Source organism: Oncorhynchus tshawytscha, linkage group LG13, assembly GCF_018296145.1.
Source record: "Oncorhynchus tshawytscha isolate Ot180627B linkage group LG13, Otsh_v2.0, whole genome shotgun sequence".
Classification (NCBI taxonomy): domain Eukaryota; kingdom Metazoa; phylum Chordata; class Actinopteri; order Salmoniformes; family Salmonidae; genus Oncorhynchus; species Oncorhynchus tshawytscha.
Genome location: NC_056441.1, coordinates 17,803,235 through 17,821,098, shown reverse-complemented (window position 1 = coordinate 17,821,098; position 17,864 = coordinate 17,803,235). Strand labels below are relative to the sequence as shown.

The window sequence follows — 17,864 nt, the reverse complement described above, 5'->3', positions numbered from 1 at the left end:
CTTGATCTCTGGCAGGGAGTGTGTGCTTGATCTCTGGGAGTGAGTGTGTGCTTGATCTCTGGGAGTGAGTGTGTGCTTGATCTCTGGGAGTGAGTGTGTGCTTGATCTCTGGGAGTGAGTGTGTTTATCTGTGCAGTAAATAGTAGTCTCTCTCTCGATAATGTCTCCAGATAGAGATAAATACACACAGTTATAACCCCAAGCCCCAGACACACAGATAAACATGCTTTATAGCTGTTTACATCACACACACACTGGGGAGGAGAGGAGGAGGGGGAAGGGAAGAGGGGAGGATATACGAGGAGTTAAGAGGAGATGACAGAAAAGAGGAGGAGAGGAATGGAGAGAATTGCACTATTGCAGCCCCCTTCACCAAGAACAAGGGAGAGAAAGAGAAATGGAGGAGGAGGGAAAGGGATAGATACTGTAGAAAGAGATAATGGGGAAAAGACAGACGAGGGAGGGTTGGAGGGAGAGTCGGAGGGAGGGAGGAAGAGTCGGAGGGAGGGAGAGGGAGTCGGAGGGAGGGAGGAAGAGTCGGAGGGAGGGAGAGGGAGTCGGAGGGAGTCGGCGGGAGAGGGAGGGAGTGAAGGAGAGTTGGAGAGAGGCGGGAAGGAGAGAGGGAGGGAAGGAGAGTTGGGGGAGGGAGAGTCGGGAGGAGCTGAAGAGGGGGGAGGGAGGGGGAGAGTTGGGAAGAGGGGGAGTCGGAGAGAGTCAGGCAGAGTAGCTGCCTTTGTAGTTGTTTGAGAAGAGCCCAGACACACAGCCATGTAAACTTTGTTTGATTTATATTTACCCCAGTGCACTAGACTAGGTTATGTCTGGGATGGTATATACATGATGACTTACAATGGGTTCTTAAAGAATAAATCTGTAAGTTCTCTGTTCCTTGTGGCCAATGGGTACAGTGTTTGTCTGATGTTTGTCTGATGGTCTGTTTCCTCTGTGTAGATCCAGATGGCAGAGAGGGCCATAGAGGTGACAGAGCTGAAGGAGAGTCTGGCTCAGGCCCTCAGAGAGAAGGACCAACTCAAGGAGGTACTATGAACATTCATACAGTTGTCATAGCATAAGACCGCAGGAAATACACAGTTTACACAGCTGTTAAAACATCAGGACACTGGACCTATGAGCTGTCATATGTTTGAGATGGTATGAAATGCTTTCATAGAGCTACTGCTGAAGCCTGCAAGTGTTTAGCTGTTATAAGCCTACCAAAGCACTGGGTACCCCAACATAGCTTCCTCCCTCTGCCCCAATTTCTAGATTCAACTAATGATACACCCATCCCTGCACGGTACTGTCGTAGTACACTAACCATTAAATGGTGGAAATGCCAGCCTTCGTGTCTGTTTCACCCCGCGGTCACCCTCGTTTAAATGTTAGACCGGATAGCCCTGCACTAATGAAGTCATCAAGAGAGGGAGGAAGAAAAAGGTGGGAAGGAGAAAGAAAGGGAAGGGGGGGGGGCGAGCACCTTCAGCAAGCATGCGAGAGCTATGTGGGCTGGTGTTTGACACCTCTCACAGTAAGACTAGATAATTCTAGCAGTTGACTTCAGATAGAACTGCAGGTAGAACTGTTTGGTGTTCTATGATAGAAAACCCTGAAGTTGCTCCTAATCGTACATAAGTTCCAATTGATCATTTCAGATCTAGGAAAGTGTATTTCAGATCTAGGAGAGGTGTCTAGGTATAGGAAAGGGTATTTCAGATCTAGGAGAGGTGTCTAGGTATAGGAAAGGGTATTTCAGATCTTGGAGAGGTGTCTAGGTATAGGAAAGGGTATTTCAGATCTTGGAGAGGTGTCTAGGTATAGGAAAGGGTATTTCAGATCTAGGAGAGGTGTCTAGGTATAGGAAAGTGTATTTCAGATCTAGGAGAGGTGTCTAGGTATAGGAAAGTGTATTTCAGATCTTGGAGAGGTGTCTAGGTATAGGAAAGTGTATTTCAGATCTAGGAGAGGTGTCTAGGTATAGGAAAGTGTATTTCAGATCTAGGAGAGGTGTCTAGGTATAGGAAAGGGTATTTCAGATCTTGGAGAGATGTCTAGGTATAGGAAAGTGTATTTCAGATCTAGGAGAGGTGTCTAGGTATAGGAAATGGTATTTCAGATCTTGGAGAGGTGTCTAGGTATAGGAAAGGCTATTTCAGATCTAGGAGAGGTGTCTAGGTATAGGAAAGTGTATTTCAGATCTAGGAGAGGTGTCTAGGTATAGGAAAGGGTATTTCAGATCTTGGAGAGGTGTCTACGTATAGGAAAGGGTATTTCAGATCTAGGAGAGGTGTCTAGGTATAGGAAAGTCTATTTCAGATCTTGGAGAGGTGTCTAGGTATAGGAAAGGCTATTTCAGATCTAGGAGAGGTGTCTAGGTATAGGAAAGGGTATTTCAGATCTTGGAGAGGTGTCTAGGTATAGGAAAGGGTATTTCAGATCTAGGAGAGGTGTCTAGGTATAGGAAAGGGTATTTCAGATCTAGGAGAGGTGTCTAGGTATAGGAAAGGGTATTTCAGATCTATGAGAGGTGTCTAGGTATCGGAAATGGTATTTCAGATCTAGGAGAGGTGTCTAGGTATAGGAAAGGGTATTTCAGATCTAGGAGAGTTGTCTAGGTATAGGAAAGGGTATTTCAGATCTAGGAGAGGTGTCTAGGTATAGGAAAGGGTATTTCAGATCTTGGAGAGGTGTCTAGGTATAGGAAAGGGTATTTCAGATCTAGGAGAGGTGTCTAGGTATAGGAAAGGGTATTTCAGATCTATGAGAGGTGTCTAGGTATCGGAAAGGGTATTTCAGATCTAGGAGAGGTGTCTAGGTATAGGAAAGGGTATTTCAGATCTAGGAGAGGTGTCTAGGTATAGGAAAGGGTATTTCAGATCTTGGAGAGGTGTCTAGGTATAGGAAAGGGTATTTCAGATCTTGGAGAGGTGTCTAGGTATAGGAAAGGGTATTTCAGATCTTGGAGAGGTGTCTAGGTATAGGAAAGGGTATTTCAGATCTAGGAGAGGTGTCTAGGTATAGGAAAGGGTATTTCAGATCTAGAGAGGTGTCTAGGTATAGGAAAGGGTATTTCAGATCTAGGAGAGGTGTCTAGGTATAGGAAAGGGTATTTCAGATCTAGGAGAGGTGTCTAGGTATAGGAAAGGGTATTTCAGATCTAGGAGAGGTGTCTAGGTATAGGAAAGGGTATTTCAGATCTTGGGAGGTGTCTAGGTATCGGAAAGGGTATTTCAGATCTTGGAGAGGTGTCTAGGTATAGGAAAGGGTATTTCAGATCTTGGAGAGGTGTCTAGGTATAGGAAAGGGTATTTCAGATCTTGGAGAGGTGTCTAGGTATAGGAAAGGGTATTTCAGATCTAGGAGAGGTGTCTAGGTATAGGAAAGGGTATTTCAGATCTTGGAGAGGTGTCTAGGTATAGGAAAGGGTATTTCAGATCTTGGAGAGGTGTCTAGGTATAGGAAAGGGTATTTCAGATCTAGGAGAGGTGTCTAGGTATCGGAAAGGGTATTTCAGATCTAGGAGAGGTGTCTAGGTATAGGAAAGGCTATTTCAGATCTAGGAGAGGTGTCTAGGTATAGGAAAGGGTATTTCAGATCTTGGAGAGGTGTCTAGGTATAGGAAAGGGTATTTCAGATCTAGGAGAGGTGTCTAGGTATCGGAAAGGGTATTTCAGATCTAGGAGAGGTGTCTAGGTATAGGAAAGGGTATTTCAGATCTTGGAGAGGTGTCTAGGTATAGGAAAGGGTATTTCAGATCTAGGAGAGGTGTCTAGGTATAGGAAAGGGTATTTCAGATCTAGGAGAGGTGTCTAGGTATAGGAAAGGGTATTTCAGATCTTGGAGAGGTGTCTAGGTATAGGAAAGGGTATTTCAGACGGGGCATAGATGTGATGTCCTGTGGTACTTAGTCCAGGGCCATGGATATTTATACAATGGGTGGGTCTAATCCTGGATGCTGATTGGTTAAAAGCACATTCCAGCCATTGTGCATTTCAGACTACCACTGGCAATGATGGCGAAATGCCTGGTGACTGTTCCATCTGGAAAGTCACTGCACGTCCCGGCCAGGCATCAACCTGATCTCCACTGTAAAAAGCAGCTAGACATGATCTCCCGTTGCTTTTGGCTAGCACTTGGTTTACAGCAGCTGAGATTTGTAGGAACCTTGCTGTCTGTCTCACCGACATTTGCAACATTATTACAATATTGAAATGTGATATCCACTGTCCCATCGAGAATGAACGTGTCGGGACAAGACAGACGGCTTTCCTCTGCCAGTGGAAATCATGAATTCGCAACATTTGTATGGATATATGCAAAGAAATGTCAATAGGCAAACTGGTAAAACAAATGCAGCTGGTTTGCTGTCTTTCCAGCTTCAGTTTGAAGTGATTGTGTGAGCTGTGTAGTCGTCTGCATAGCAACCATTTCTTGTTTGGAATGACAACGATGCCAATCGAACCAACTACCAGATGGCTTGGGTAGCAACCTCAGGGCTATATCCTCGTGGAAGGATGAGTAAATGAATCAAAATAGTTTTTAATGAAAATATGTCAATCATTATTTTAATATGATGGTAACCATTGTAGAAAAGTGATAATGCCTTCCTAGCCTTGGTTTGGAGGATATATTCAAATCAAATCAAATGTATTTATATAGTCCTTCGTACATCAGCTGATATCTCAAAGTGCTGTACAGAAACCCAGCCTAAAACCCCAAACAGCAAGCAATGCAGGTGTAGAAGCACGGTGGCTAGGAAAAACTCCCTAGAAAGGCCAAAACCTAGGAAGAAACCTAGAGAGGAACCAGGCTATGTGGGGTGGCCAGTCCTCTTCTGGCTGTGCCGGGTGGAGATTATAACAGAACATGGCCAAGATGTTCAAATGTTCATAAATGACCAGTATGGTCAAATAATAATAAGGCAGAACAGTTGAAACTGGAGCAGCAGCACAGCCAGGTGGACTGGGGACAGCAAGGAGTCATCATGTCAGGTAGTCCTGAGGCATGGTCCTAGGGCTCAGGTCCTCCGAGAGAGAGAAAGAAAGAGAGAATTAGAGAGAGCATACTTAAATTCACACAGGACACCGGATAAGACAGGAGAAGTACTCCAGATATAACTAACTGACCCTAGCCCCCGACACAAACTACTGCAGCATAAATACTGGAGGCTGAGACAGGAGGGGTCAGGAGACACTGTGGCCCCATCCGATGATAACCCCGGACAGGGCCAAACAGGAAGGACATAACCCCACCCACTTTGGGGGATGTCTTCAACCACCAACTTACCATCCTGAGACAAGGCCGAGTATAGCCCACAAAGATCTCCGCTACGGCACAACCCAAGGAGGGGCGCCAACCCAGACAGGAAGATCACATCAGTGACTCAACCCACTCAAGTGACGCACCCCTCCTAGGGATAGCATGAAAGAGCACCAGTAAGCCAGTGACTCAGCCCCTGTAATAGGGTTAGAGGCAGAGAATCCCAGTGGAAAGAGGGGAACCGGCCAGGCAGAGACAGCAAGGGCGGTTCGTTGCTCCAGAGCCTTTCAGTTCACCTTCACACTCCTGGGCCAGACTACACTCAATCATATGACCCACTGAAGAGTTGAGTCTTCAGTAAAGACTTAAAGGTTGAGACCGAGTTTGCGTCTCTCACATGGGTAGGCAGAGCATTCCATAAAAATGGAGCTCAAACTATTGGCACAGTTTGCTGGCCCAAGACAACACCCATGACAATATATCCTCCAAACCACGGCTTCTGTTATCACTTAAATACATAGCTACAGTTATACATACAGACATGCATTTTCTGTATATCTAAGATTGTGGCCCAGCCTAAAGGGACATTTCACGCATAAATGTAAGTTTGTCAAATATTTTCAGACTTTAAAAGTAGAGTAATGTCAAGCTGAAACCACGCCCCATTGCATTGGTTTTGTTTATTCAGCTGTATGAATGAAAAGGATTTCCTGGTTTTATTCGGTGCTGATATTTGTTTCAAATGATTGAAGTTGTTCTCAGTGGCCGTCTCCTTGTCCCCGTGCCAGGAGCTGCATCAGTGTCAGGACCGACAGAGGGAGCAGGAGGCCGAGGGTCAGGGGTCAGAGGTCAAACAGCCTGTGTTGCTACGCTACCCCCTGCCCTACCCCCAGGACCCCTCCCCACCCCCCCTGGTACCCCAGAGACCTGCAGAATTGCAGTACGGGAACCCCTACTCCACCGACAACACTCGAGGTGAAACCCTCTGCCCCCATCTATCTGTCTGTCTCTGGCTGTCATCTCAACAGGCATCTCTACATCACTCTAGCTATCTATAATCTACAATATCTGTGTTTGTCTAAGGGTTTCTACATTTTTTAAATCTTACTGTCTCTCTCGATCTCCCCTTCTCTTCTCGCTGTATCTTCTCTCACTGTCAACCTGTTACATTCTCCTCCTCCCATAGGTCTGTTGAACCGCAGCCACATCTCCCTCTCTCCCAGCTAAAGAGACATCGATCCTGCTTGTTTTCAGTGGTGACACCTCCTGTTTTCTGTGTGGCTGTTGTGTTTTCTCCAGACGGGGCAGACGGTGCCCTGTCCCCTGAGCAGATGCCCCGCCCCCCTCCCGAGGCCCCTGGTGCATGCGCCCCTCCGGCCACCCCCCCGACCCCTGGTCCAGGCTGGGAGAGAGAGGTGGTCTGCATCCAGCCCTCTTCGCGAAGCATGAGCCCCCCCGACGGACTGGAGCACCCCCCCGAGGAGCCACGCAACGTGAGTTCATACACACACACTCTGCTAAGTTCTGTAACCTAGTCCTCTTTTATTGCTGTTTTTGTATGTCCGTTTCTGTCCTCTACGGCCAATACTTTTTCCACGTACACTGAGTAAACCAAACATTAGGAACACCTTCCTAATATTCAATTGCACCCCCCCCTTTTGCCCTCAGAACAGCCTCAATTCATCAGGGCATGGACTCTGTCGAAAGCCCATGCCCTGTTGACTCCAATGCTTCCCACAGTTGGCTGGATGTCTTTTTGGTGGTGGATCATTCTTAATACACGTGGGAAACTGTTGAGCGTGAAAAACCCAGCAGCGTTTCCGTTCTTGACACACGAACGGTGTGCCTGGCACCTACTACCATACCTCGTTCAAAGGCACTTACATTTTTGAATGGCACACAATCCTTAACAATCCTGCTTTAACCTGTCTCCTCCCCTTTATCTACACTGATTTGAAGTGAATTTAACAGCCGAGTTCATAGCTTTCACCTGGATACACCTGGTCAGTCTGTCATGGAAAGAACAGGTGTTCTTAATGTTTTGTAAAGTCAGTGCATTTACTTTAGCTTGTTCTCTTGTATCCCACATTCTATTTCTGCCTCTTATGAAATGCTCCAAAACACTCCCAACAAACATCACATCATATAACATCACAATCTCATTCTGGATAATGTCTCTACACAAAAAACAAAACAAAATATTTAACAAAACGGTTTGGGTGATCAACTACAAGCAACTACAATGAAATATCACGTTTACATAAGTATTCAGACCCTTTAATCAGTACTTTGGCCTTTAAGCACCTTTGACAACGATTACAGCCTCGAGTCTTCTTGGGTATGACACTACAAGCTTGGCACACCTGTATTTGGGGAGTTTCTCCCATTCTTTTCTGTAGAAACTCTCAAGCTCTGTCAGGTTGGATGGGGAGCGTCGCTGCACAGCTATTTTCAGGTCTCTCCAGAGATATTTGATCGGGTACAAGTCCGGGCTCCGGCTGGGCCACTCAAGGACATTCAGAGACTTGTCCCAAAGCCACACCTATGTTGTCTTGGCAGTGTACTTAGGGTCATGGTCATGTTGGAAGGTGAACCTTCACTCCAGTCTGAGGTCCTGAGCGCTCTGGAGCAGGTTTTCATCGAGGATGTCTCTGTACTTTGCTCCTTTCATCTTTACCTCGATTCTGTCTCGTCTCCCAGTCCCTGAGAGAGAAAAACATGATGATGCTGCCACCACCGTGCTTCACCGTAGGGATGGTGCCAGGTTTCTTCCAGATGTGACGCTTGGCATTCAGGCCAAAGAGTTCAATCTTGGTTTCATCAGACCAGAGAATGTTGTTCTCATGGTCTGAGAGTCCTTTAGGTGCCTTTTGGCAAACTCCGAGCGGGCTGTCATGTTCCTTTTACTGAGGAGTGGCTTCTGTCTGGCCACTCTACCATAAAGGCCTGATTAGTGGAGTGCTGCAGAGATGCTTGTCCTTCTGGAAGGTTCTCCCATCTCCACAGAGGAACCCTGGATTTCTGTCAGCATGACCATCAGGTTTTTGGTTAGCTCCCTGACCATGGCCCTTCTCCCCCAATTGCTCAATTTCACCGGGCAGTCAGCTCTAGCAAGAGTCTTGGTGGGTCTAAACTTCTTCCATTTAAGAATGATGGAGGCCACAGTGTTCTTAGGGACCTTCAATTCTGCAGACATGTTTTGGTATCCTTCCCCAGATCTGTCTCCACACAATCCTGTCTCTGAGCTCTACGGACGATTCCTTCAACCTCATGGCTTGGTTTTTGCTCTAACGTGCACTGTGGGACCTTATATAGACAGGTGTGTGCCTTTCCAAATCATGACCAATCAATTGAATTTACCACAGGTGGACTCCAAGTTGGAGAAACATCTCAAGCATTCTTTGTGATGGTGTCTATTCAATGGGTTTATGAAAGTGACATTGGCCCACGTCTACTCCTAAACTTGCTGGCATGTGTACAGGAGATATAAAAGGTCTGTCCCGGCAGGAATGTGCTATAAATGGGGACTAGATGAATTGGGATCCAAAAAATGGGCAGATCTTTATTTTAGTGGCAACATTCCGTACAGTCTGTCTGTAAAGGGTATAAAACAGAAGGACCCCAGGGTGGCCAGAGATGGAGGAGAGTTCTTTTAAATAAAAGTCTAATTAACGTCTCCCACTCTGAGCTCGTTAGTGTTAGATTGACGTCCGCGGGGGCTGGATGAGGCTAATTGGTAGAAGTTGCCCTTGGGCGCAGATTTAGGATCAGTTTCTCCTCCCCAAATCTTGTCCTCAAGCATTAGGGAGGGAAATGCTAAATTGACCTTAGATCAGTTACTACGGGCAACTTCATCTTACTTCTTACTTACTTCCCAATGGTGTATTAGGAGGGCATCGCAGACACACACACTGCTCTTCACTGATACACTGGTATCATGACCCTCTCCCCTCTAGCTCTATTAACGCTCTATTAACCTTTGAAGAGAGTCATCAGTGTTCAGACAGCCATGGTTTGAGAGAGAGAGAGTGTGTGTTGCATGCAGTAATGGTGTGTGTGTATATATTATAGGTCGGTGATGGGGAGCAGCCTGCCTGCAATCATCAGTCCAGCAGCAGACGCAACGACAACAGGAGCAGCTTCTGTTTTGACCCCAGGTAACACACACACTCCACACTGAGACAATACACAAAATGCTATCCCAGCTTTACCAACACATACAAAACCTAACCCTACACTCTCTGCTCCCTCTCTCTGCTCCACCTCTTCTCCCTCTCTCTCCCCCTCTGCTCCACCTCTTCTCCCTCTCTCTGCTCCACCTCTTCTCCCTCTCTGCTCCACCTCTTCTCCCTCTCTGCTCCACCTCTTCTCCCCTTCTGCTCCACCTCTTCTCCCTCTCTCTGCTCCACCTCTTCTCCCTCTCTCTGCTCCACCTCTTCTCCCTCTCTCTGCTCCACCTCTTCTCCCTCTCTCTGCTCCACCTCTTCTCCCTCTCTGCTCCACCTCTTCTCCCTCTCTCTGCTCCACCTCTTCTCCCCTTCTGCTCCACCTCTTCTCCCTCTCTGCTCCACCTCTTCTCCCTCTCTCTGCTCCACCTCTTCTCCCTCTCTCTGCTCCCCTTCTGCTCCACCTCTTCTCCCTCTCTCTGCTCCACCTCTTCTCCCTCTCTGCTCCACCTCTTCTCCCTCTCTCTGCTCCACCTCTTCTCCCTCTCTGCTCCCTCTCTCTGCTCCACCTCTTCTCCCTCTCTGCTCCCTCTCTCTGCTCCACCTCCTCCCTCTCTCTGCTCCACCTCTTCTCCCTCTCTCTGCTCCCCCTCTGCTCCCTCTCTTCTGATCCTTTTCTATTATTTTCTATGCCCCCCCTCCACTCAGTAATGAAGTCCACAAGCGCTGTCCGTTGTGCGAGGTGATCTTCCCGCCCCACTTTGAGCAGCGTAGCTTTGAGCAGCACGTGGAGAGCCACTGGAAGGTGTGTCCCGTGTGCTCTGAGCAGTTCCCCCTCGACTGCCATCAGCAGCTCTTCCAGAAGCACGTGCTCACACACTTTGATGGCCATGTGCTAAACTTCGACAATATGGAGTAGCGGGGAGGTTGGGGTGTGTGTAAAAGGGAAGGTTGGATTCAATTAGAATAATTCTAGGAACATGTGCTCAAATTGGGGTTTGGGATGATTTCATTTCAACTCTGACTAGGAGGGGAGATTACAAATCATCACATCAACAATTGAAAAATAATCTGGGGGAAATTACTCTAATTAAATGTTCTGAATTTAAATGGAATTAACTTCAATCCTGGCCTCACATGCTACCTTTCAGTTAAGTAAAGGTTAAATAAATAAATGCTACCTTTCAAAAACATCAAGGAGTGTGTAAGGGGGAGTTTGTCAGTTCCGGTTTAAGGAAATAATTTTAAAAAAATACTTTGCGTGAGAAGTTCGGATCACTTTGGTTTTGTCCCATGTTGATGTCATTTTTCTGCTTCGGGGTTGTAGTGTCATCACTGCATGTGTTTAGTATCCGTAGGATTCATCACTCCGTAGCCACACCTAGAAACAGGTGACATCCAGGGATGGGGAGTAGGTTGACGTTGCCTCTACATTGATCTAAGGTCAGTTTTGGGTTTTACCTAATGGTTAAGGTTGGGTAATCTGATCCTAGATATGTGGTTAGGGGAAACTAATGTACAGCATGACAGACTCTTGTCAGCAAAAGACAGACATTTAAAAAAATAAAAAACAGGAAATAGCACTACTGTTTAAATTTGACTGCACTAAAAAGGCTTCATTATTCTGAATGTATGTATATATATGAGAAGTAGGATTATTATGGAGAAATGTGGCTGAATTGCTCGTTACCTCAATGTTTTAGTAGTGACAGAATGATGGACCAATTGTTTTACTTCCTGGTCTCTGGATAGGCTAACATTCTCCTTCAGTAGGAGGGATGGTAACTGGAAATATGACTGCTATAGAAAAACTACTGTACACCTGGCTATGGTTTCTTTCAGTGTGTTAAGTCTATGACCTGAGACTCATCTTTTCCTCCTTTGTCGGGGTCAGTTTCTGTTGGCTGTGCGTGCATCTCCACATTGAGTCTCCTTTAGTTCTTGACATCTGTCTGTCTGAGATTTGACTGTTCTTTCCACGTGACCACAGTGCTGTACTTTTGGCTTCAAAGTTGCAGCTTTGAGAGTGAGTGTAGGTTTGTATGTGTGCATTAAAAATATCTTTATGAATAAAGTACACCTGTCAAATGGATACAATTGTCATTTTGTCTTTGGGGGTCACAACACACCAATCAACCACAGACAGTTCTGGGCTCCAGAGTTGTTTTATGTAATGGCGTTTTACATTTATGAAGCAGCTTCTTGTATATAAAGACAGTTTGACATAGTACACAGGTCTCCCTACTCATAACCTCTGCACAAATAGGAAACATATGAAAATATAATTTAAAAGCACTTAAGACACACATTACAATACATTCACTGTACACAGTATATCGAAATAGTCCCCCTCATACACACACGGCTAATGTAATCCTCCCATCCCCACTAATACTGTTAGTCGCCCTGTTAAAGTGTAACCATGGCGACCTGCATCTCCGATCCCTTGCCAGAAAGCTGCTACGGAGCCAAGGCTTCCAAGTACGGAAAACCCGGCACAGAGTCCGGAACGCCACACAAAAACACTACCCCAACGATGCTACCTTCCTCTTTCACTGCCATTTTCTTTCTGTCTTGTTTCCTGGGCCTGTGTTCAACGCATCTCAGAGTAGGAGTACTGTTCTAGGATCAGGTCCCCCCTCCTACGATTTTAAAAGGAAAATCTGATCAGCATTCCTACTCTGAAATGCTTTGTGAATACGGGCCCTGACCTTAACGGCACTTTGCCACACCCGTGTGTGGTGGGGGATCATCACAGGTTAGAAATGTTTTGACAAAATGGCACCACTGACATTCCACCACTCCACTGTACTCTGAAAGCATGATATCCCAACTGGATCACATGTCCACCACTCTCCTGCTCTACAGGAGCAATAGCCTTGGTATGGCACTCTATTGCACACTACTTTTGACCAGGGCCCATAGGAATAGGGTGCAATTTGGGACTCGCCCAGTGACCTGGCACTGACATTTGAGCCTCAGACATAAATTGTAACACTATAGAAGACTAACAGAGAAAGAAGAATAACACTAGAAGCTCAGATACTGCAGAAAGACTCTCCTAAGAAGCAACTCACACTGACTACTGGAATGCTGTGGTCTACAACGCAAGGCAATCAAAGGTTGTAGGTGTAATCTCTCGACACACACACATACTTTAAGACAAAAGCATGCACACACAGTCACACTTGAGGCGCAATGAGACAGTATTTCCTTGACACTTTTGTGAGTCTCTAAGATGAAACCTTATGACAGTCTCTCTCCCCCCTCAGGCACATGGTAATGTCAATGTTTGGCAGTAGAGAGCTGTTGGCAATGATCATGGAAAAGAAACCAGAAACAATACTTGGCAAATGGAATAGAGCATGATGCCTCAACTGGTCTGCTCACACTAGTCTGGAATAACTTCCTAGAATACAGTATGATGCCTCAACTGGTCTGCTCACACTAGTCTGGAATAACCTCCTAGAATACAGTATGATGCCTCAACTGGTCTGCTCACACTAGTCTGGAATAACCTCCTAGAATACAGTATGATGCCTCAACTGGTCTGCTCACACTAGTCTGGAATAACCTCCTAGAATACAGTATGATGCCTCAACTGGTCTGCTCACACTAGTCTGGAATAACCTCCTAGAATACAGTATGATGCCTCAACTGGTCTGCTCACACTAGTCTGGAATAACCTCCTAGAATACAGTATGATGCCTCAACTGGTCTGCTCACACTAGTCTGGAATAACCTCCTAGAATACAGTATGATGCCTCAACTGGTCTGCTCACACTAGTCTGGAATAACCTCCTAGAATACAGTATGATGCCTCAACTGGTCTGCTCACACTAGTCTGGAATAACCTCCTAGAATACAGTATGATGCCTCAACTGGTCTGCTCACACTAGTCTGGAATAACCTCCTAGAATACAGTATGATGCCTCAACTGGTCTGCTCACACTAGTCTGGAATAACCTTCTAGAATACAGTATGATGCCTCAACTGGTCTGCTCACACTAGTCTGGAATAACCTTCTAGAATACAGGATGGACAATACATTCCGGAATCATTGGGGATCAGTCCTATAACAGTGGGAATGAAGCGATTCAATACTTTCTCTGTATGGGCCAAATGATAACATGAAATCTGCATGTAACTTCAGCACAAATCGTGCATTAAATAGCAATAGGAGAAACCTTTTTTTTTTTTGTACACAGATCTGAAGTTAGAATTCAAGCTCTAGTCAGTTTGTTTTTTGCTGCTGGGAATATCTAGACCTGAGGTCACCTAGCTGTTTCAACTTTGAACTATGACACCACAGAACAGATTGTCTCAGGGGGTTGAGGAATGAAACACACTTATCGATAAAATATCTGGAAAATATATTGAAAAATAAAGTATAAAATAAAGCAACTATTTTGTATATGGTTATGAATACTTATATATTTGTATATACACACACATCTATTGTTTATATATCTATATATAGACTGTTAAACACAACTCCATCCATCCACTCCTTCCTCCTCTTGCCCTCATCCTTCTCTCACATTACTCCCCTTTTTTTAATATATATATTTTTTTTACAGTTAGCACCGTATGTCAATACAAAAAGTAAGGACAATTGTTGTGATAGCATGAGAATGTGCAAATGTACAACAACAAAACTAAGCCTATAGAGATAGCATGTCAAAACCATACAACATAATACAAGACAAAGTCTAAACAACTTAAAGCATGCACTAGATCCTTTAGTGTGTGGCAGGAAGGGATAGGGGTTTGGGTTGTCACCCCTAAGATTGGGCCAGACGGGATAGGGGTTGTCATCCCTAAGATTAGGCCAGAGGGGATAAGGGTTGTCACCCCTAAGATTGGGCCAGAAGGGATAGGGGTTTGGGTTGTCACCCCTAAGATTGGGCCAGAAGGGATAGGGGTTTGGGTTGTCACCCCTAAGATTGGGCCAGAAGGGATAGGGGTTTGGGTTGTCACCCCTAAGATTGGGCCAGAAGGGATAGGGGTTTGGGTTGTCAACCCTATGTTGGGCCAGAAGGGATAGGGGTTTGGGTTGTCACCCCTAAGATTAGGCCAGAGGGGATAGGGGTTTGCGTTGTCACCCCTAAGACTGGTCCAGAAGGGATAGGGGTTTGGGTTGTCACCCCTAAGATTAGGCCAGAAGGGATAGGGGTGTGGGTTGTCACCCCTATGTTGGGCCAGAAGGGATAGGGGTTTGGGTTGTCACCGCTATGTTGGGCCAAAAGGGATAGGGGTTTGGGTTGTCACCCCTATGTTGGGCCAGAAGGGATAGGGATATGTTTTGGGTGGTTGGAAGAGGTGAGGTGGATATTGACAATTGAAAAGGTTTGGGGTGGTTGGGTGGGTAGTGCTGGTGAGGAATAGGGTTTGGGGGGGTATAAATGGTGGGGTGTGACCAGGGGTTGTCACGACGATCGTCTCTAGCCCTGCATCTTGCGGATGATGTCGGCGGAGACGGGCGGGTGGAAGTTGATGGTGTGGTGTCTCAGGCCCTGGGACGTCTTGTAGCTCTTCCCACAGCGGCACTTGAAGGGCTTCCGCACACGGATCTGTGTCCGGTGGCCGTTCTTGGCGTGGTATTTAATACCGTTCACATTCTGAGTGACGGGGAGACACATTATCAGGAGGACCCTGGGCTGGGCTAGCGGTTTAAGACTCCAGAATACCTGTGCAAGTGTGGGTTTAAATTCAAATGACTGCTGTTCTAACACCCCCTCCTCCCATCCTTACTATCCCATCTAATTAATTAAAAAAGGAATAAAAATAATAATTTCCCTTTACATTTTCTCAGTGAGGATCCCGAAAAGCAACATCCAGGAATGACATTGCTAGAGGAAGATCCTGTATTGAAGTGAAAACCTCCAGTACTCAGATCATAGGCTATACTGAACTGATATATAGATGACTAGAGTATAGCAGAAGAATAGAGCTAGGTACCATATACAGTGAAGTGAGCTGGGGCTGAGTGTGTACTGCACCTTGTATCTCTTCTTGCAGCCAGGCACAGGGCAGGCGAAGGGTTTCTCCTCCCCTCCATTCATACACATGGAGCTGAGGATAGACTCCGAGCTGATGGCACTCTCCGTGGTCCAGGACTCATCACTGTCTGACTCCTCATAGTCCACCTCCTCATCATCATACTCACTGCCTGGAGGGGGAACACACACAGAGAGTAAGGAGACAGAGAGAACATAACTATAGGGGAAACACAGACCGTTACATCTGTCTATCGTCTCAAGGAGAGGGGCAGAGAGGGAGAGGGGAATTTTATGGAACTAGCACAGGGGAGGGTTTGGTGTATGTGTGTGTGAGTCAGGGGAACCCAGGGGGAGGGGGTTGGCTCCCTGAAAGAGATCATTAAGTGGGAGGTATCCTCGTTGCTTTGCCTGGAAAAAGTGCACAACTTTTTCCACTCTCACATTGACTATTACAACCCCATCCCACACTACCCCCACCATTACACAGGAAACACTTCACCTCAGCAGGAGGAAGTGGATGGCACCCTGGCACATGTTAAAAGGATTTCAACAAGGGTGTGTGTGGGTGCGTGGTTGTGTAAGCGCAGACCTAATGCTGCGATTGGAAACATTTGGGCAGGAATTGCACATCTGCTTTTGGGCTCTGACACACACACACACACACGCAAACACAGTGCGATTCCCAATAGGAAGTGCAACTCCCAATAGGGATGTTCCATTGACCCACAGTCTAGGACACTCCTAATAGGAATTTTCCAATGACCCTCAGTCTAGAACACTCCTAATAGGAATGTTCCATTGAGCCTCAGTCTAGGACACTCCTAATAGGAATGTTCCATTGAGCCTCAGTCTAGAACACTCCTAATAGGAATGTTCCATTGAGCCTCAGTCTAGAACACTAGAGGCAAAGCCATTTAGAAGACACTTTTATCCAAAGAGACTTACAGTAGTGGGTGCATACATTTCCTGATGGGTGAACGCAGCGATAAACAAACTCACAATCCTGGAGTTGCGATCACCATGTTTTACCCAGTGCGTCACACAGGACCACAAGGGGCCATACATCTTCAGTAGGGCCGAGACGATACCAGTGTTACAATATTTTTTTCCATGGCAAAAATGAAAACCCGATGCAGACCCAATTCTTTGGTCTTTTAAAAACTGTCTGTATGTAAAATATTGTGTGCCATTACTTGGAAAATAAATACATGTGACTCCGAATGAAAACAAAATGATGTTTGTTTCCAACATTAGTGCGGTTAAAAAATTATTATTTGGAGCTGAGGTTACATCCAATTATCACAATACTGGTAACGTCCAGGCGCTAATCATAAGTGTCCACTTTCTCTTACCTGTGGGTGTGCTGCTACGGAAGGAGGAGGAGGGTGTGATGGGTGGAGTCACAGGAGGAGTCAGGTTGCCGTTGCTGTGGCGTGGAGGCGTGGCCACGCTGTTTCGAGACACACCCCCTGTGATTGACAGGGAAAGTTTGGGCGTGGCCCGCTTCTTCAAGGTCTCCTGCTCCCGACGCGCCGCATCCGTCATGAACCTGGACACACATTACATGTTACACACACACACACACCTACAAATAAAGATGACTTAATGATAATAAAGTAGTTTCTCCCTCTCTCTAGTAGGAAGTCTACTACAGTGAGGGAAAAAAGTATTTGATCCCCTGCTGATTTTGTACATTTGCCAACTGACAAAGAAATGATCCGTCTATAATTTTAATGGTAGATTTATTTGAACAGTGATAGACATAATAGCAACAACAAAAAATCCAGAAAAATGCTATAAATTGATTTGCATTTTAATGAGGGAAATAAGTATTTGACCCCTCTGCAAAACATGACTTAGTACTTGGTGGCAAAACCCTTGTTAGCAATCACAGAAGTCAGACATTTCTTGTAGTTGGCCACCAGGTTTGCACACATCTCAGGAGGGATTTTGTCCCACTCCTCTTTGCAGATCTTCTCCAAGTCATTAAGGTTTCGAGGCTGACGTATGGCAACTCGAGCCTTCAGCTCCCTCCACAGATTTTCAATGGGATTAAGGTCTGGAGACTGGCTAGGCCACTCCAGGACCTTAATGTGCTTCTCCTTGAGCCACTCCTTTGTTGCCTTGGCCGTGTGTTTTGGGTCATTGTCATGCTGGAATACCCATCCACGACCCATTTTCAATGCCCTGGCTGAGGGAAGGTGATTCTCACCCAAGATTTGACGGTACATGGCCCTGTCCATTGTCCCTTTGATGCGGTGAAGTTGTCCTGTCCCCTTAGCAGAAAAACACCACCAAAGCATAATGTTTCCACCTCCATGTTTGACGGTGGGGATGGTGTTCTTGGGGTCATAGGCAGCATTCCTCCTCCTCCAATCACGGCGAGTTGAGTTGATGCCAAAGAGCTCCATTTTGGTCTCATCTGACCACAACACTTTCA

The 17,864-nt window shown here is 46.0% G+C and overlaps 2 protein-coding genes across 2 annotated transcripts in view; one reads left to right on the top strand and one right to left on the bottom strand.

Moving 5' to 3' along the window:
* The window catches only part of LOC112264409 (tax1-binding protein 1 homolog A), a 55,985-nt gene extending 44,471 nt beyond the window's left edge, over window positions 1–11,514 (top strand). The window contains exons 13-17 of the mRNA XM_042295279.1: window positions 952–1,038; window positions 6,045–6,231; window positions 6,556–6,749; window positions 9,328–9,413; window positions 10,131–11,514. Of these exons, the coding sequence (XP_042151213.1) occupies window positions 952–1,038; window positions 6,045–6,231; window positions 6,556–6,749; window positions 9,328–9,413; window positions 10,131–10,341 (765 nt within the window). The 3' untranslated portion in view covers window positions 10,342–11,514. The remainder of the gene's footprint in view (window positions 1–951; window positions 1,039–6,044; window positions 6,232–6,555; window positions 6,750–9,327; window positions 9,414–10,130) is intronic.
* A 57-nt stretch (window positions 11,515–11,571) lies between these two features.
* Window positions 11,572–17,864, bottom strand: part of LOC112264408 (juxtaposed with another zinc finger protein 1) — a 32,121-nt gene continuing 25,828 nt past the window's right edge. Inside the window, exons 3-5 of the mRNA XM_024440998.2 lie at window positions 16,777–16,973; window positions 15,425–15,594; window positions 11,572–15,043 (exon numbers count right to left, since the gene is read on the bottom strand). Of these exons, the coding sequence (XP_024296766.1) occupies window positions 14,867–15,043; window positions 15,425–15,594; window positions 16,777–16,973 (544 nt within the window). The 3' untranslated portion in view covers window positions 11,572–14,866. The remainder of the gene's footprint in view (window positions 15,044–15,424; window positions 15,595–16,776; window positions 16,974–17,864) is intronic.